The sequence below is a fragment of the Hippichthys cyanospilos genome, chromosome 10, assembly GCF_059441005.1.
Source record: "Hippichthys cyanospilos isolate Australia breed blue-spotted pipefish chromosome 10, RoL_Hcya_1.0, whole genome shotgun sequence".
Taxonomy (NCBI): domain Eukaryota; kingdom Metazoa; phylum Chordata; class Actinopteri; order Syngnathiformes; family Syngnathidae; genus Hippichthys; species Hippichthys cyanospilos.
Window position 1 is genome coordinate 7,392,740 of NC_142378.1, and position 20,801 is coordinate 7,413,540.

Sequence of the window (20,801 nt, forward strand, 5' to 3'; positions counted from 1 at the left end):
AAAGTAAGAGACCAAAAACTAATGTCCACCACCGTGGACACAAATGAATAGGCTGGCCCGGAAGGAGGATATGTATTCAAATACATTCAGCAAACCTGTCATCCCCTTCTTAACCTACGCCCACCCCACTCCTCTCTTTTTAAGGAGGAGGGAGGGGAGGGGGGGGGGGGGGGGGCACGCCACCTCCCTCCCACTCCTCCAGCGCATGCAGAGACGCTCCAAACTTGTGGAGCTCAGCGCAGAAACTTCCCAAAGACTTTTGAAGAGCGAGTGCGGAGCAAGAGAGGAGAAGACTGGCTTCTGGAGGTCCGGAGGGGGCAAAGTGGCGGGGATGGCGAGAAGACGCGATGATCCCCCCTCCGCGCGGCTCATGTGAGGCCGCTAAAAAAACGGCGCCGACAGAACAGTGAGAGACCCCAAAGAGGGAGAGGGGGATTCTAGCAGCGGGTCTTGCCGTCACCTTGACAGCATGCTGTGTGTGTCGGGGTTGGGCTGGGTGCTCCTGAGCGCGCTCCTGCACCCGGTGGCGCCCTGGGGCGCGCGGCCAGCCGGCAGACTCGGGCAGTGCGACGCACCCAAGTCGGTGAGTGCAAATTTGGACCGCTGATATAAAATCGCCCATGTGAGAGATTTTTGGACCCTTTGTGAAGTTTTTTTTAAGTCAGTTTAATTATAGTTAATTTCCTGTCATGCATAAAAATGACTATTACAAGTTAAAAAAATAAATACACATAACAATGTTTAACTCATTCACAACCAGTGACGGCTATAGACGTTAACATTTCATTTTTACTGGGCAGGCAGGGAAGTAGTTAAGATGAAAAAAAATGTTAGACTTCTTTTGAAATCAAATTGTCTGGTAAAGTTGATGACACTTGAAATGAAGCTGAAATTGTCACGCTAACTCATTCACTGCCATTGACGGCTATAGACAAACAAAAAAACAATTTTTACTGAACCACCATATTTGATGTGGCTGTATTATTAGAGGCAACACTAAAAACAAAATGTAAAATATTAGAATTAAATCACTTTATTTATGCCAGGATAATGTAATATGAAGAAAAAAAAGCGAAATTGAACAAAATAATCATCTAAATGTGAGTCATGATAAACTGTTGAGGCAAAATTAACTCAAAATTTGTACTTTTGGTGGCTTTTGTACTTTAATACAAGTTTTGTAAAAAACAACCTAAAGGTGGGTTGAACTGGGTCACTCCAAAATTTGACCAAAATTGGGTCATTTCTGACCCTGCATATATATATATATATATATATATATATATATATATATATATATATATATATATATATATATATATATATATATATATATATATATATATATATATATATATATATATATATATATATATATATATATATATATATATATATATATATATGTATGTATGTATGTATGTATGTATGTATGTATACACTGGAAAAAGAGAGTTGGGCCAAAGTGACCTAAGTGTACTGGTCATTTTATTGGTGTAAAACAACGCCAACAATTGGGCCATTTTCAAAAGAACCTCCCCAGATATTGTGTTGTTTTCTGCAAAGAAATCTAGAAAATTTTGATCCAAATAATTATTTTGTTTTACCCAATTTTGGTTAGTTTTGACTCAGCAGTTTTTCTTTGTAAAAGTATAAAATCTTACTACAATAAAATATTGCTAATGTTTGTGATTACGTGGGGACAAAAATAGATTTAAAAAATCAAAAGTAATGTGGTAATCAAGCAAGAAAAAAAGTCAAGTTTATGATTAATCTCACACATATTGCATCACATCTGTTACATTTCTCCCCCCAAAAAAACTGTTGGCATATTCTGATTCCTGAAAATATAATGATTTTTGTCCAAACCATTTATTTATTTGTTTGTATTTTTTTATGGATTTTTAAAATATTTATATATTACATTTATGAGAAAGTGTGCCCTTTTATTTTCCAAGCTTTTGTGAACAAGTGCAAGTGAGGCTCTTGACTGCATTTGGAACACATTTTCTGATCTTTCAGGAAAGTGGGCACTTTCCAAAATCAAAACAAAGGGCCAATCTATGTATGTTCCAAATTAAAAAAAAAATCTATCTGCAAATGTGTCATACAACTGCAGCTACGATAAAAAGATGAGAAGCTTTTCCAAATGGGCACAATTCATCCAGGATTATGAGCTTGTGGAGATGGCGCTTCCATAACTTCACTCGACTTTTAACGCAGCACGCCGCTCTCTGGTTTGCGTTAGGAGTAATTACCGCCATAAAAAAAGAAAAAAAAAATAGGAGCCCAGTGCGTCAAGGCTCTGCGGAGACGTCCAGCGCATACGCTCACCACTTTTCCATGTCTTCAAGTCTTCACTTGAATGTGCATATTCTTCTCACTGCATGCATGACAACATGACTAATGGCATGAGATGCTACACAAAGAAAAAAAAAAAAATACAAAAAAAAAAGAAAATGTCTTCCACTTTGTCTGAAACTGAAAATTCAATTAAAGCTCCATTTCTGCGTTGCTTTTTTTTTTTGCCACAAGGCAAGACGACTGGATTAAATAAAGCGTCCTGGATTTATTTCGTCTGGGCGGAAAGTTTGCCAGATATCGCAAAACGTTCACTTAATTTTGACGATAACAAGTCCCCGTGAGACCGTTCGACTGTCTTCGATACGATTGTAGCCGACGCGAACCTCGGTCAGATTTTTCAAGCGGACAGTTTCTAAGAATAACTGGAAATCCCGGCAAATGCCTGATTACGGCGTGTCTGCCAAGCCAGATGATTGTTTCTAAAAGTGGCGGCGGTGCCAACAGCAAAATCGCAGCACATGCATTTCCACACTTAACAAGAACCATATTCAAAAGGCAATATGTCCTGACGCTGATTTCATTTGCTGTAACATAAGAGGTACAAGTCACAAACAATGCGGTCTTGTCGGCAACGGGGCCCCCCTGCGGCGTCAGAAATGTCACAAAGCAAAGTCTCTCAGCGGGCTCCCGGTCGGGACCGGCCTCCTTTCAGCGTTTTGGACTTTATGAGCTCCGCTCAGTATATTTGCACTGCAGCCTACAAATGCTTCCCGGGGCCCAAAGAGGCTTTGGCAAGTGAGCTATGCGGAGCCGGACAATAAATGGAGGTCTGTTTACAGCCAAGGGGGCCTCTCTATAAACGGCACCGTGGCAGCGCAGCCTGATGGGGCGTCATATCTACTTTGCATCTCCCAAATGATATCTCGGTCTTATGTGGGTCCGTGAGGGTGACGAGCATGCGGCGCTGTCGTCAAGGCAACGGAGGGACGCAAAGTTTTCGTGGTTGCTCTTGAAACTTTCAAACGTGACATTTATTGCATTTTATTCAACAATTTGGAGTTGATGGACTAAAGAGATAAATAATAAATAGAAAGATGTGTGGTTGGAAGAGCTCAACGGGCATGGAGTGGGATGTTTGGAGTGGCCACTAGGTGATGCTATTTCAGCCCGTGGGCTCCTTTCAAAATCAGCAAATGAATCTGTGATTTGGGATCAAATTGAATATAAATAGAATATAATAGTGAATAGTATGTTTAAGCAAACATACCAATGAGATCGCTAGGAGACTAACTGCTACCTTCGTTAGACGGTTGAACACTTTAAAATGTTCGAGCCCACTTGCAAATACCTTTGTGCGTACTTGTAGGCTAACTGCATTTAATCACGCTCACAAATACTTTAGAATGTATTTGAATATGGTCTAATGTACTTGCAAATATGCAATTTCAAAGATAAATGCTGAAAAAATACAAACATACCTCCAAATACTTTCCAAATGTTTGTGTTCTAACATAAAAACGTTTGAATGTACTGCTAGGCCAAATGCTAAAAAGATACGCTGGAACATGAATATAAACATATACCAACGCATTTAAAATACTTTTAGGCTACATGACAAAAACATGCATTCAAACGTACTTACAACTACCTTTGAATGTATTTAACCCTTGTACAGTATTTTGTCCAAACATTTGATCTTTACATCAAAGGCTTTTCACATCATAGGGGAAAAAAAACACTGAAACAAGGCACCAGGGAGCTGAAATTTCACCCAGATGGTGACAAAATGCATGTCAAAGTTGACGGTATGACCATGAGCGTGCCATCCCTTGTCATATACTGTACTGTCATTTTCAAGAAGTTAAATTCCATGAGAGGATGGCCCCTCAACATTGAGAGTGACGCTATCTCCACACCGCTTATTCTTCTGCTCCTTCCACAGCAAAGCGACATGAACTCTTTCCTGTGGAAAGTCAAGCGTACGCCCCCGCTTCCTCCTTCCTACCTATACGGCACCATCCACGTGCCTTACACCCGAGTTTGGGACTTCATCCCTGACGTCTCCAAGCGAGCGTTCCGCAGCAGCCGCAACGTTTTCTTTGAGCTGGACCTGACCGACCCGCTCACCGTCTCCAAGCTGACCAGCTGCCAGCTGCTCCCTCACGGGGAGAACCTCCAAACGCTGCTGCCTCGAGACTTGTACCGCCGCCTCAAACGCCATCTGGACTACGTCAAGCACATGATGCCGTACTGGATGACGGCGGATCAGCGCGGCCGCGGCCTCTACGCCGATTACTTGTTCAACGCCATCGCCGGGAACTGGGAGAGGAAAAGGCCCGTTTGGGTGATGCTGATGGTCAACTCGCTGACCGAGTGGGACGTGAGGTCCAGGGGGACGCCCGTGCTGGACTTGTTTTTGGCGCAGGAGGCCGAGAGGATGGGAAAAACCACAGGGGCGGTGGAACGGGTGGAGGAGCAGTGTCACCCCCTCAATGGCCTCAACTTTTCTCAGGTAAGAAGAGCTTTTACTCTTTTTTTGTTGTTTTTGCATGATGGCTCGGCTTTTTGTCAAACAGTTGTGGCTATTTGTGGGTATTATTCCACTTTTCCAATGACTAAAGTTCCTCTTTTCTCTAATGGGCTTAATGTAAATTTATTTATTTATTGCATACAGTAGTTAATGTTCATCCGTATATACCTATTTATACCTCAGTACACCTACATATAATACAAGACACAAACACACACATACATATATATATATATATATATATATATATATATATATATATATATATATATATATATATATATATATATATATATATATATATATATATATATATATATATATATATATACATGCACTCTAAACAGGGTCAGGTAAAAAAAATAACCCAATCATGACTAAAAAAAAAAAAAATGCCTGATCCAATTCTACTTCTATGCTTGCTTCCCTTTAAAAATTTTTTAGTGGGTAGCTTCAACTCCCAACTTCTTATTTTTAAACACTTTGATTACAATTTGAACATTTTGGCCTCTGGGAAATGATATTCGAGTCACTGCAACATATAAAGTACATCTAGTAAAGGCAATGAAGACTTCCAGTAACAACCCAGGTTAAAATTAGCCACTTTTTTTTCAAGATTTACAGTATTAGTTCAAAATCCACACATATAAAAAAAACATGTATATGTGAGATTAAACAAATTGAGATTTAGTATACTGGTTTATCAGTCGATCCACAAAAAAATCACAAAAATATATGTGCAGAAGGTTCAGGAAGTCTGTCATTTCCAGATTATTTTGGCAAATTTTTCCAGAGGTCCTTCACAGGCATTTTTCAAAATCAACAAGATAGGTGGCCAAAATTTAATTGACGAGTCCAATTCGTAAATGTTGCAATGACACGTTTGACCTTTAGGGGGCGTGACAAGATACATTCCAGCCAAGTAGCACTAGTGCCAGGATGCAAAGCAGGATTGTGGTGCCGAAATGCTTTTCCGGAACGAACAAACGTGGGAGAAGAAAACTCTTTGAGGGGGAAAAGTGATTAAAACATCTCTGTGGGTGACAGCTTTATGGTTATGGATCTGCCTGGCCAAACACAGTGTGCGTAGTAGGTGTCACGCTGACCAATTGGGCAAGGTGCAAAGATCAAAATGCTCTCTCTGCCATTACAGCAGACATTCTCTGGCTTTTGCCGTGATGAACAACCCAAAGCTGACTGGAACAAACCCACGAAGCTGTGAGCGCAACATCAATCCTTAATTAATCGTTTTGGGATGAACAAATTAAGGGCGGGTGCATCGAATTAAATAATGAGCCGCGCTAATCTTAAACTATTCCTCTCATGGGAGGTCCCATAAAAATCAGCAATGAGGTTTGACAGCACGAGGAAGACGCTGCGCTGTAATTCATCCTCTCCTTTGCGCTTTGATCTCAGTCATGCAAGACTTTCAGTCCAACATGTGCTTTGCATGCACGCATGTCCACTCGCACGCCAGCAAATCGTGCACAACGGAATATGTAGGGGCCTCAGCCTCCACGTGATAGGTCAAAGGGGGCCCGTGAGCTAATTTTAGGAACCAACACGCTCCTAGCATCTTCGCTTTCATTAGAACCCCCTAACGATGCTGTCACAGTGGTACTGTATGTATGCGTGGCCCTTACTTGCCAGGAAGCTTTGCGGCTCCCTAGATAAGCTGAGGGTTCTGGTCCGTGGTGAAAAAGTTGCTTTTCGGGTGGTTAAAACTGTACTAAGAACACTAACAGCAGTCACTAACGGGGAGGATGCGCTGCCTGCCAATCCTCTCCATTTTGTTTAAGCAGGAAATGTTGCAAGATAAACTGCACCATAGCAAGAAGTGTTTGAGACAACTTGATCCTCTTTTCCTGCCAGAGCAGCTTTCAATGTACCAAACAACACGGTGTTTTTTTCTGATGCCTAAAAACAAACGCAATACAGGACAAAATCAATGTTAAACACAATTTTTGGTCATTTTTTTCCACATCATCTTCGCAGTATTTTATCCAAGGGATGGCACACCCCTGGTAGTGTGATAATAAGTAGTCATGCCATGTTGAACTTTGACATGTTGTCTCCATCTGGGTGAAATTTCAGTTCCCTAGTGTATTCTTTCAATGCATTCCCTTTGATGTAAATTGCCTATGATGTAAAGATCAAAGGATTGGACAAAATCACAGTTTAGGGCTAAAAAAAAAAAACCCAAGCATTTGTTTGAAACAGAAAATTTTAGAGATTTAGGATAATGATGTGCTTCTGGTCAAGATCATAAGCCACGATGTTGGCATTTTCCCTTTTCAACTAAGAAACAACAGAGAGCAGAGCTCGACAAAACAAAAAATAATGTGTACTGTACCAAAAATAACATGGTTCAAAGTTATGTACACTACTGGTCCCAGTTTAAAAAAAAAAGAAAAAAAGCGAAACTAACATTAATGCCATCTGTTAGATTTGATGGTACACATTCCCTTTTAACTTGGCTGTCAAATACATCCATGCACTGCTTTCATGGGGAAGTTGCCCCTTCCAACATGGCCACCACTGTAGTGTGTGTTTTAGCCTGATTTATCTACTAGAAATCTGTTTATATATACAAATATCAGCAGAACACATCTGATTGTGGCTGATTGTAAAACTACTAAAACTACAGCTACTTTTAGAACTCAAAATATTCTTTTTTGCATGTCCGGTTTTGTGACTTTATTTAAGGAGCAATTTGCCAATTTTGTGGAATCTTTTTGTTTACATTTTTTCCCATGAATAGAAGCAACCTTTTTTTTTTTTTTAAACAATAATTACATATATGTTATTGCATGAGGGAGGTTTGTAGTTTTAACCCGAGATCTATGTGGACTGGAAAGACTTGCAGGGATCTATTATTTTGTAACATACTCCTTTGCCTAAACTTGACACTTGACTTACTATTTGGTATTTTTTTATCTCATCCTTTCCAAATGTTAAAATGTTTCAGTGCCATGGAACATTTTGTTGAAGTTCCCGGAGCTTCCAATCTCGTTTCCAAAAAAGTACGAGCGAGCCCAGCTGACATGGAAACCATTACTGTCAATTATAACAATTTGTGATTTAATCTGAACACTATGAGTTGATTGGCTCCGCGCACGCTTGACTGCAAGAGCGCGCGAGGTCAGAGGGATACGTGGACGATAGATGTGAAGGCGGTGGGTGGGAATCCGAGGGAAGTCAAGTGAGATGGAGAGCGAGAAGGCTTGTGTGGTCACCGCTTGGGCTAATCTGAAACATGAGCTACGTTAAAAAGGGAAATCCGTGTTGGGAACGCTTCCAACCCTGCCGGCCAACATGCTATTTGTTCCCAATAAAGGCGGCTTACAATATCCTGTAGCTGACTTTTGCGAGAGGTTCTTTAGAAACAAGAGTAGCGGTAATTCATCATTCGTAAGCACCCGGTCTCCGTTCCGAGGGACCTTTGAGGGACCGGTGAGCTCATAGCGTTAATAGCGGCGAGCGCTCGGTGCATCAAAGTGGTCGTTGTGCCCCAATGACAGCTCCAGTCTGCATGGAACCTCTCCGCGAGCCCTGGAGATCACAGTGAGGTGTGGCTGTCTCATCACGCGGGAGCGACTTCGTAGAATGTGGAAACAATGGACGGTCACGGAGCATGCTTCTCGTCTAGTCCCGTTGACGCTGATGGCGCTCGACAGTCGGGTTCTGCGGTCAAGCTGGGAAGCCTCACGCTTACTCCGTGCGGCACTCGGGCTGGAGGGAGCTAAATCTTGTTAATAAAGGGGTTGCAATCTGCACAGCCGCGACATTTGAGCTTTCAAGTACCTCTTGATTTAGACTCCATTAAATACACTAGTGCGTAAAGCAAACAAAGGAGGTTCATTAATAAAGGGTGCATACAGGTAAATGGAAGCCATAAAACATATATATACTGTTTGTATATATACATTATTTTTTATTTATTTATTTTGTCCGCTGCATTTATTCCAAGCAATCCACATGCCTGCTGACTTTTTCCATGAATATACCAAATCTTAATTTCTGAAATATGGGTCATTATGACTCATTTAGATACACTGAGTTACATCTTCGAAACCCCGTAAATTGCCTAAAATGGAGACCTCCAGAGAGAATGTCACGGAGATGACCTTTTGTGAAAAAAAATGCAACAGAATAAGTTGAGGTACCTCCAGGGTGGCTCTGGTCTGTGGACCTTCTCGCAAATAAACACCTTTATGTATTATTTTCCCTGGGTCACACTGCAAGCTGAACCCACTGTTCTGTGGCGGAGAAAAAAAAAGCATCATATCTGTGGCGCCTAACTCCTGGGCAGGGGTTCAGGGGGTCACGTGGGAGGCGGTATAGGAGTCAGAGGGGCAGCAGAGCGCTAAGGAGACCGGCAGTCTGCCGGGGTCAGCCTGGCCAGCGGAGCACGGAGGCCAACCTCGGAGCAAGTTTTACACCAGTCGGAACATGAAAGTTGTGGTTAATTGTTTTTGGTGGGCGTCCGAGTAACGTGGACAGCGGGAGGCGGAGCTCGCTTTACAGCCTCGGCACAGTATTGACCTTGACCGGTTGCCTCGAAAACTCTGGTTCTCAAACTGGGGGCCCCGGTCTCCTGGGGGTCCATGAACCGGAATTTGGAGTCGGTGAGAATAATTTGCAATAAATTATGTCCATCGTGTCACATCAAATGATTCCAGATTTAGTTCAAATCTAAAGACTAGGAAAGATATTTACCAATTTCAATGTTTTTTTTTTTTTTATCATTTATAAGTTGTTACTATCTATAACATTTTTCAGTGAAATCAAACTTTGCTTCTGCTAATTTCTATCATAATTTAGTGGAAGGGCTTTTGTTAGTTTTCTTGTCATTTTTGTTCCATTTAATTAATACTTTTTCCTAGCTGTATTTATTATATATTAGCAGTAAATATACAGGATATACTCCTGATAAAAACTGTTCCTTTATTCAATATGCCTTTGAAAAAATAGTTAATTGTTTTAGTGTAGACAATAAAACTACAAAATATTGAAATAAACAATTTCCTGCTTTCATTAACATGTTTTTTTTTTGTTGTTTTTTTTATTTTTAAGAGTCCAGACATTTAATCTCTGGTACTTGTATGATTTTATTTTTATTTTTTCAACCGTTTGGCTAAAGGAGAATCCAAAAATAGATGCATGATGAATTAATTTCTAAAGTAATCAATTATTTTAGTACTTTATTACATAAAGCAATTAATTACTTCAGCACTTAATATCCTAATCAAATATTTGAGTACGGAATGATTATTAAATGACTAATTGAAGAAATTATTAAATATTTATATCGTAGCAGACATTTTTAGACCCTCCTTTGAAAAAAAAATGGAAATAAATCTATCTAGATTCTGAAAAAAATGTCTGTGGGATTTAATAAGTTAACTACAAATAGAATTTTAATGAGGTTGAATTGTATTTTGATCTTATAATAAACCACTTTACTTATTTCACTTGGCTGGTTTTGGGCCATATACTCACATTTGTTTTTTTATTTTTTTGCATATAGATAAATATCAGTCAGCAGCATCACTATCAACTTTTCTCACCTGATTGAGGGCATTCTAATCGACGGTGCAGTTACAATATTGAATATGCATGTATTGAAAAACTGTACAACATTTACAGAAAAAAATGAAAAGAGAACTATTTAATCATTTATAGAAAAAAAAGATTCCCAAATGCACCTTAACCTTAAATTTCTCCACTTGTGTCTATTTTTGGGCCTGAACCCTTGACATTTTTTTGTTCCGCGGACAAATATGCCATTAAATTGTTTAAGTGTACGTAATGAAGCGTCCGATGAGTCAGCCAGCGAGAAAAAACAGATTTGTGCCTGAACCTCTGCATCTTCTCGCATTGTCTGACGTGTCCTGAGGCTGCCGTTGTCCTGCTGCTCATTTGCACACATCAACACACACACAAACACACACGGCAAAATGAGTGATGACAGAGCAGGAGATTAGATTTAAAGTGTGTCGGCTGACGTGTATCCTCTCTTTAAGCAGGACATCTAAGGGTGTTTTACATCCAAGCTGTAATTACCTGAGCAAATATGCGGAAAAACGTATCAACCGCGATCATCTGCTCGCGTCGGCAGGCAGACGGTGGGCCCACTGTTGCTCTAATGACTTAATAGGCCCCCATAACGACTAAATAGCCCGCTGCCATCCAGAGGCACTTAGACAATTACATGTTGGCCAGGACACTGCAGGCTGGCTGTGAGATGGAGAAAAAAAAAAAAAAAAAAAAAAAAAAAAAAAAAGAAAAACAAGACATTGGGACCAAATCGGAGTTAAATGTAGGAAAACATGAGATGAAAGAAGAAAATTCACGGGGAAAAAAAAATACAGTGGACCCCCGCCCTACAACATTAATCTGTTCCGGAGTTGGGTTCGTTAGGCGGAATCGTCGCACGGCGGGCAAAAGATATGGCGTTATATTTGCGAGCGCGCCAAAAAAAAATTGAGCGCAGAAAAATAAAACTGAGCAAGCGAAAACAGATTTTGAGCGCAGAAAAAAAACTATCGAAAAGAAGCCGCTCGCTCAAACTTCCTTTTTGCTCATTCGCGATAGCCCTCTCTCGCTCAACATACTGCTCCATCCCACGCTCGACATCGCTCGTTCGGGTCGTCCTCTGCGTGCGCTCAGTTCTGCTCACAGGTTACGTTTGCGCCACACAAATAGCCAATCAGAGCTTGTGAAAACATATTGATTGACAGCTTGGAATCCTATTAGATTTCTTGTTGTGTTCACCCCAAACGAGCAAACGAGACAAAGCTACAAATGCTTAGAAATACATCCATGAAGGAAAATAACAATTTGGGGATGTTTGGGGTGAGAAATCAGCATTCTAGCAAGGTTGAACGCTGCAAAAAGTTGACTTTTCAAAATAGGGCCCCTTTAAAGTGGTAACCAAGTCAAACATTTTCTAGACAGTAATATGTTTTATACACACCCAGTAGTGTTCACAGGGCATCATGATTAATATATGGAATAAATAAGAGCAAAATCTACCATTTTCCCCTCATCTCATGGGACAACCGTTTTGAATTCTAATGAGAGCAGGCTCTTTTCTATGACCCAGAAGGCCTTGAATTTCCCTGGGGATTAATAACATAGCTATCCATCATTGTGCTCTGTATTTCTGCTTTTGCCATCAAGGTGACGCACCAACGGCGAGAGGTTGTTTAGGGATGGGAGGCCAGGTAGTTTTCCAGAAGCCCTGAATGAGGTTAATCTCAGGTTGTCTGGGCCACAGGCTGATTGATCACAGGTTGGAATGCGACTGACTGATTTCCTCCGAGACCCACTTGGCCCCTCTGGAATGTTGTTGTCTTCTGGGACGTCACTGTTTTATAAGTTTAGTGCTTCAGTCTGAGCAAGATAATACCTTTGATATGCGCGTGTGTGTGTTAGTTGAGCAGTGGAATTATTAATAGTTGCATGTGTTTAAATCAACGCAGCAAACCATTGTTAGGTGAACAGCTGAATACCTTGCTTGCCATTTGAAAATAATAAATGATAATTAATCACGTTGCTTCACCAAGACTAATGGCAAATCCATACAATGAATAACAATCCACTATTCCAAAATGTTCAAATGTTAAAAAGAAAAAGTGCTTATGAGTGCAAGAAAAGTCCAACTTTAAATATTTATATATAAGATCCCATTTTTTGTAATGGGGAAAATTGATGAAAGAAAAACAAAACATTTATCATGTATGTTTAGCATTAGCCAGAAGCCTGCACACTCATCAAAGTGTGTGCGCGGAGCAGGTGGAACAAAAAAGATTTCCAGTATGCCTCGGCATGCAACTTTCCATGTCGGACACTTGCTGGTCCCACGTGAACTCAACGTCCTGACCTGCGCATACTAACCCTCCCTCCCTCACTCACACAAACACACACACACACACACACACACACACACACACACACACACACACACACACACTGACCAGCAGTCATAAATAGGTGCCAGTAGAGAGCAAATGTGTGTGCGTGCATGTGAGGCAGGCTTGTCGAGGATTAAGTGGAATTATCAAAGCCCTCTCACTGAACCCACTTCTAATGTGACCCTTGCATCTCCCGTGCCCCCGTCGCCTTATCCCCATTATACACAAGCCAATGGAGCGCTTCGGCGACGCGTCGCTCACCTCTCCACATCATTTGCACTTGCGTATACTGCACCCCTCTTGCAACACACCTCTTATTTTTAGCTACTTAGAGGAGAAGCTCAGTAATTACAGCTTGTTCGTATACCGTATTTTTCGCACTATAAGGCACGACTTTTTTCTCATGTTTTGAGCCCTGAGGCTTACAGTCCAGTGTGGCTTATCTGTGTTGAAATAACTATGAAATAGAAGTGAAAATATGCGAATCAATGGCTGTGCTCAAAAACAGTTAAAACAATATATTATTTTAAAAAAATGTCTAAATTTAATAGGAGATTGTATAAAATTTTGTGATGTGTAAATTTTATATACAGTGCACAGTATATGTGATTTTATTTATGTTGTATGATTGTATATGAGTTATGTAGAATGTGTTATGTTCATGTTTTTTTTCTTGACACCTTGATGAGATACACACATTAGCTTTACCAGTGAATTGTCTACTAGTGGCTAGCAAAACAAAAAAAAAACAAAAAAAAAAACTGATAAGCTTCCCTGGACTATAAACCGTAGGGCTCAAATCATGAGAAAAAAGGTGCGGCTTATAATGTGAAAAATGTGGTAGGTAACTGAATTTTGTTTGGATCACCTTCAGACCAAAATTCTCACTTCATTGGGAATTTGAACAAAATTGTGGAACTAAAAAAGCATCCTGGAGTATCGTTGACTTCAAGTCAACTTTTGCAGTTATTTAATACTTGTTTGGCTTTATAGCAGAAAATTTACTATGTTGTACTTAGCTCATAAAAGCACATACTGGAACGTTTTATTGGTAATCATAAATACCTGATTTCTTTCAGTCTTTCCCCTGAAGAATATAACAGTTCCACCCTTTGAATTTTTTCGTTTTCATCCAAGCGTAGCCTTGATGAGGTGGAAGTGAGCTCATCCATTTTGTATAACGCTTGTTCTTGTTATGTGGAATCTGAATTCAGCCAACGAATGTTTTTGGAATGCTGAAGGAAACCAAAGTGAGTGGCAGTTTTTTTGATTTTCTGGTTTTCTAATGACATGTGTTCAAGCTCGGACTGCGATTGCCCGAGTTCTCCGAAAAATCACAAGTCTCTAAACCACTGGTTCTCAAATGGGGGTGCTAGTACTCCCGGGGGTACTTGAAGGAGCAACAGGTGGTACTAAACATGCAAAAATCCTTTAAAGGTAATTATTGAATGAATTAATTGTTTAAGGAAAATATAAGTTCATATAACTCATTTTATGTTCAGTGGTTCAATTTCATTTTTGTAAAAAGACAGATTTTCAGGTTCAACCCAACTTGTCATGTGCCACCTCTCGTTACCTGTCAAGTTAATGATTTATTTTTGTGAACACACCTCTACTATTATCCCAAAAGAGGAATCTTTAAGTTGAATATTTTTCTGTGAAAACATATTTATTCATAATTATTTCTTTTTGGGAACAGGTTTGAGGCTTTAAGTGTATTATTTTGGGGTTGAATAATTATTAATAGTAAATAATTGCAATATTTATTAATAATTCATTTTTGATTATTTTTTAATTATTAATTATTAGTAACCCCAAAGCAGTATGCTTTGTGTTGATTATAATTTATTTATTTATTTTTTTTGGCCAATACAAATGAAGTTCAAAAGGGTCTGAAGTTTGATCAATCAGACACTGACGACATGTTTTAAATCCTATTTTTTTTTTTTGAAACCCAAAAAGGTTTTGCAAAAGGCTTTGGTTAAAAGATAATTGGCTGAAAAGATAAATCACAGGGGCTACATCACTGAAAAAAAGGTGGAGAACCACTGATCTAAACCAATGGTTCTAGGATTGTAGTAAGAGTACGCCTGGGAATGCGTGAAATACCTTTCATGGATATGAGAGATTTTAACAAGGTTTCTGCAGGTATCAGCAAATTTAATTTCATGCTATGTGACGTAATAGTACAGTTTACTTTTCAAACTAAGAGCAAATTAATTGGAACAGGAAGCACTTTATTGCAAAATTGTGTTGGCGTGACTGCTTTGACTTTGTTTTGCTATGTATGGGGGAAGGTGGCTTCTCAAGACCCAGCGGGTCAGTGAGAATTACAGAAAATAATCTGATCCAAACCAGAAGCCCGCCGCCTGAGCAGGACACGCAGCCTCACGTTACATCACCCTTCGTTAAAATCCGTATGACCCCACCAGTTAACGAACGTGTTTTACGAGGCTACGCCCAGTGACCGCTCCAGGAAAAGGTGGGTGAGAATACCGCTTCAACTTTTGCAATTCCCAGGACTTTTTTCTGAGCCTGATTGACTGAAGGGGGCGGTTGCCTTTGTCAGTGGCCTCCCGATGACCCCCTATCCCTTTGGTTAAATCCACAGTAGCCCCCTTAACTCACCCTCCCAAGCAGCTCAACGTGCAACGACACCAACCTGAGCCAATTAGTACGTGAAGATGACGTTTAATAGGATAAGCAGTTGGACGAAAATATCTCGAGCGAGATATTTCATGAAGCTATATATTAGGATCAACAGGAAGTTGACTGACTGGTACCTTAGCCTATGCTTGACGTGTAACCTGGTCAATCCTTATCACGGGAGCAAAGGGGAAGCCGGATATCTGCAACGGAGGAAAATAACGTAGTTCAGGTTGGTGTAATGGACTTGGGGGTGGGTGGAGCTGGATGGTGGAGCTGCAGGCGGAAATGAACAGGCCCTTCCATGAATCCATGAAATGTAAAGCAAATCCACTGGCAGAGTGGAGTTATTGCATTTTATATTTCTGCCAGTAGGGGGCATCTAGTACAGAGGCGTGGGTGGTCAAGGGTAGCCATGACCATCACTTATATACTGTACATGTTCTGTCACGTGTAGAAAAAGTATTACCGTATTTTACGCACTGTAAGGCGCACCGGATTATAAGGCGCACCCTCAATTAATGACATATTTTAAAACCTTTTCCACATGTAAGGCGCACCGGATTATAAGACACGCCGTCAATTAATGATACATTTTAAAACTTTTTCAATCACAATATCGTAATACTCAAAGTTATAACAATAATAACTCAAACAATAACTCTAAACTCTCAATAGCATAATAACTCAATGTCAATATGAGCAACCTTGTTCAACTGTAAACACACAAAAGAAACAAGTAAAGCTTACTTTATCACTTAATTCCCCATCTCGAATCCCAATCTAAACATTGATCCATATATAAGGCGCACCTGATTATAAGGCGCACCATGAGCTTTTTTTTAATTAAAAAAAAGGCTTTTAGATGCGCCTTATAGTGCGAAAAACACGGTAATTAATGAAAGTTGCTATCAGAGAAATGCTAAAATTGTTTACTTACAATTGGCATGTATGTAACCACCAAGTACCAAGTCATTATTATTGAGTTCATGGTTAGAATTAGCGAATGCTAGCATGTTAGCTTAGTCTACTGTTTAATCATATAAGAGAGAAGTGGGGCACAGCATTTTTATTTTACAATACCATTCCACCAATTTATAAATAATAATAAATAAATATCTGTCAATATGGTTAAGTATTGTTGTGAAACACAAGTTAGAGAGATGATCACTTGAATGTGATGCGTTGGACGTGGGAAATATCCGTAGGCCAGACTGGACGTTGACACCCATCCTCTATCAAATGTACATATACTGTACATCAAAGATCGTACTAATCATTAGCTTATGCTATTGTAATTATCCAAGTCACTTCTTGCTGTACTGTAAATAGACAAAAAAAACAAACAAACAGCAATCCGAGATATCACAGTGAGGCTTTAATGAAATCTCATTTGTTTCAAAGCTTTATTTAAAGTTCTCTGCCTCCTTCTTCGCCCATACATCATGCTCAATTTCACCTGTCAGTTGGCGGGGAGGCTTTTCCAGCACTGGAACAGTTTAGACGTAATATCGTACACATGGCAGAGTTTACGGAGCGCAAATGAGACGAGGAACCAAATGTACTTAGTGGGTCATCTCCGCTTTCCGGGAAGGATGCGCGAGAGGAAGAAGATGAGAAAGATGAGACAATGGACCATGAGACTCTCGGTGGGTGGCTCGCCTCTCATCTTTCGTCATCTAGCACATCTTCCTGGTGGACCATGTTAGTCGTAGCCATCTTTGTATTAAGAACCGGTTTCAAATGGGGTAATTTTTTTTTCACAGTCTGGTTAAAAGAAGGTCATACTTCCCTTGTGGGTTTACACCAAATTATCATCTGCTCAGTAATGGGCTGTCAGTGGCAGGATGTGAATTTATTACTTGGATCTTGAAGGGGAATTAACCGAGGTGATTCATCACTATCATATCACAATTGCAGACATTACATACAGGCATCGTCCAGAGCATTTCAGAATCGATATTCACAATATTTATCTGAATAAAAAGATAAAAGATTTTAATGGAATACGTCATACTCGCCAGAGATGTCGATCATCAAATATTTCATTGTTGGTGGATAGCTACAGGCTTGCTTTGTTAATTGAACTTTGTTTGCATTGAACAACCAATGAAAGGACCGTAAATGTCAACATTATTGTGGGCTAGCTGACTGATTCAGTAATTTGAATTACAGTAACTAACCAATTAACTACTGTTGCTCATCTATAGTAGTTTACGTCACATCAACCAGCACCAACATATAATATGTACCTGGAACTGGATGACTTCAATGCCTGGCTTAGCCTGGACTCCCACAATGCAAAAATCCTCAAAGTGACATCATGACATTTGACATAATAAATATACCTATTTCAATTTCATAAATTGCTCAACTATAGTAGTTTACATCCCATCAACCAGCACCAACATATAAATATGCACCTGGAACTGGATGACTTCAATGACCGGCTTAGCCTGGACTCCCAAAATCCTCAAAAGTGACATAATGACATATGACATAATAAATATACCTATTTCAATTTCATAAGTACAGAAAAATACAGCGTAGTTACTTTTGCTTTGATTGCATTTTACAATTTTTGTACTTACAGGGGGCATAGCCCTTCCACCCCAAAAGAGGAGAAGATTTAGCCCATCTAATAAATGGGCTCTCCTCGCCCAAACATAAGGGCATCCCAATCCCAACGCCACTTTTTAAAATCACGTCACACAAGTGACGCCCACAGACCAGGGCTTGAAAACCGCCGCACCACGTGAGCGAGTGTGTGATTGGCCGGTGGTTGGCGGCAAAGTTGTGCAAACAGATTAGCGGGGAAACATGTCAGCGTGCGGGGGCCTCGCCAGATGAATGCGCGCGCTGTGCCGCTCACACATGTAGGATTGTGCGCTTCTGATGGGGCGCGAGGCACATGAATGACGAGCAGGTGGGGGGGGTCGAGATCGCGCGCTGTCTCTGGAGAAAGACGGGTCTATTAATACGCAGGTTTTAATAGAGGCGAGTAAATCACGCGGCGCTTATATTTTCTGTGGTTTGCGGCCTTCAGACAGGCAAGAAATCACAGAGTGGAAGTTATGTGCGAAAAGTCTCCGACTGCGCGTTAAAAAGTGCTCTTGTGCGCTGTGGAAATGACGCTCAGCGGCCACTTTGTTAGGTACACCTGCACAATGTAACGCGATGCCGATCCGCAGCGCAGGGGCCCCGAATTCCTCTTTTTTATGAAGCTGCTTTTGTTGACGCTGCCAGAAGTGGTAATAATTCTACTTGATGTTCATTAGCGAGGGCCGAGTGGGTGGCAGGCCGTTGGTCTGTCGTCCACATGGAACGCAATTTTACGGAAAGGTGTTTCAAGTATGCTGCCAACCTCCCGAAAGAAAAATAGGGACACCCCAGACTATACCGCCACTATAAAAATATGGAATTATATCGACTAATCAACTCTCAAATGTGTTTCTCGGCTAGCTTGGCCTAGACAGATGCTGCATTTGAGACGGGTGGGAAATTCCGACCTCAAAGCGTTCCACTGAACAAAATGGCTGACGAATTTATGAATGGATCATTTGAATGTCAGCAGCGGTTGCAAAGGAGTCATAATTAATCTTCTTTATATACATTTATTTTATAGTTAGATGACATTGCAGTATAGCTACGTGCAAGTTTCCATGAAAAAATACTTACAAACATATACTTAGAGTTTATATTTTCTTTTAGTCTAGATCCACAGGGGCTGGTTTGTGCTTCAAGTAGGAAAAAATAAGTGTCGGCACCCTCGTTATTTGGCAGTTGCCGGGTTAATTTAGCAGTCATCATCATTAGGGGAATAAATAAAAATCTAATAAATAAATGAATATATACATTTTGGCTAGGGTTGAAATGTACAATTTGTAAAGTAATAAATTGTAGTGTCAGTATTACCAATACCAATTACCAAGAACTTTTAGCTTCCTAAAATATTATGGTACTTTAAATCATTTGTCCAAAAAAAAAAAAAAAATCACATTATTTTTCAATTAAACTTTCTTGTTGAGTTCCTAACCATGACGATAAATGATTAAAATTCTACAAATTAGCACAAATTAATAAATCAGAGCATAAAGGGCGGGCAGATGTAGAGATTGGAATAAAAGTTGGACTACACACAGGCTAACCTGGAACTAGAGTTAAAATTATGCAAACCTCAACAGATTGTCGTCCAAAATAGTACAATAAATAAACAAATAAATAAATGTTGTCTCCTGCAAGACGTCGACACTCACGTTAGCGGCCAGCTGCTAATGTCGGAGACTTGTGCCTTATCCTACAATGACAAAAGTTTCCAAAATACACGTGTGGAAAGGAAATGAAGTCATAGTAATATAGCTACAGATAAGCTTCAATGGAAAAACCTATTTACTGCGTTGAATGAGAAAAACAAACGTCCCAAGGTTAAACTACAATTTTGACAAAAACGGCTGAATCCGAACGACGTCAGAGATATGGTTTTGCCCAAGCGCCGACTCTGAACGGCGTTCCAAAACACGCTACATAAACATTTTTCCGACTTCCCCGTTTTGTGGAATGCGGGTGAGGTACTGTACTAGGCCCTCTGAGGATTCCTGGTGCACAGCTGAGTAGACTGAGAGTCCAAAAGAAGCCGATCAATCTACGCGTCATTCCGTTGAGTTGAACTTGGCCGAGCACGCACGCTTATTGCGTCTTGATGCATATGTCAACGCGTGGTGCCAGACCACCCGTGCTACGGTTCAGGCAGCGTCGTATTTTATCCGCTGACGCCTTTCTCTGCAGTATATGCGGATTTTATTGCCAGAGCGTGTCGGGTTTAGGTCGATATATATTTGTGGAGGGATCCATCGTATCGAATAGGGCGACTGTTTGCAATTTCAATACAATTATCAAACCGCTTGCAAAGTTAAAAAAAAAACAAAAAAAACAAAAGCTTCCACATTTCAGTCAGATGATAAGCTTTCAGGAACTTTGCATAGTTTGAAGAATAGTTGTATTCTAAAGAGACAAAATTCTGATTAAAAAAAAAACTATATATATATATATATATATATAGTATATTGTCACATTAGCATATAATATAATTAATAATGATAAAACCCTTTATTTTTGTGATAGTCATTATACAGGGAGGAACTCCAAACTCAAAATCAAGAATTATTCGTGCTTTTTAAATAAACTGGATAGGTTTGCTTTCGATAGGTCTGCTTGGCTTAAGGCTAATTAACAATGTAAAATGCCATAAAAGTTGAATGAAATAATTTGTTTTGTGGTGTCATAACCCTAGAACATAGGTGTCGAACTCCAGTCCTCGAGGGCCGGCATCCTGCATGTTTTCCGGTTTTCTTTCCCCAACACACCTGATTCAAATGATTAGCTCATTAGCAAGCTCTGTAGGA

The 20,801-nt window shown here is 40.1% G+C and overlaps 1 protein-coding gene across 1 annotated transcript in view; it reads left to right on the forward strand.

Annotated features, from left to right (window-relative positions):
• Nucleotides 1-232: 232 nt before the first annotated feature.
• trabd2b (TraB domain containing 2B) overlaps nt 233-20,801 on the forward strand; it is a 60,776-nt gene continuing 40,207 nt past the window's right edge. Inside the window, exons 1-2 of the mRNA XM_088425895.1 lie at nt 233-583; nt 4,247-4,816. Coding sequence (XP_088282021.1) covers nt 470-583; nt 4,247-4,816 — 684 coding nt within the window. The 5' untranslated portion in view covers nt 233-469. The remainder of the gene's footprint in view (nt 584-4,246; nt 4,817-20,801) is intronic.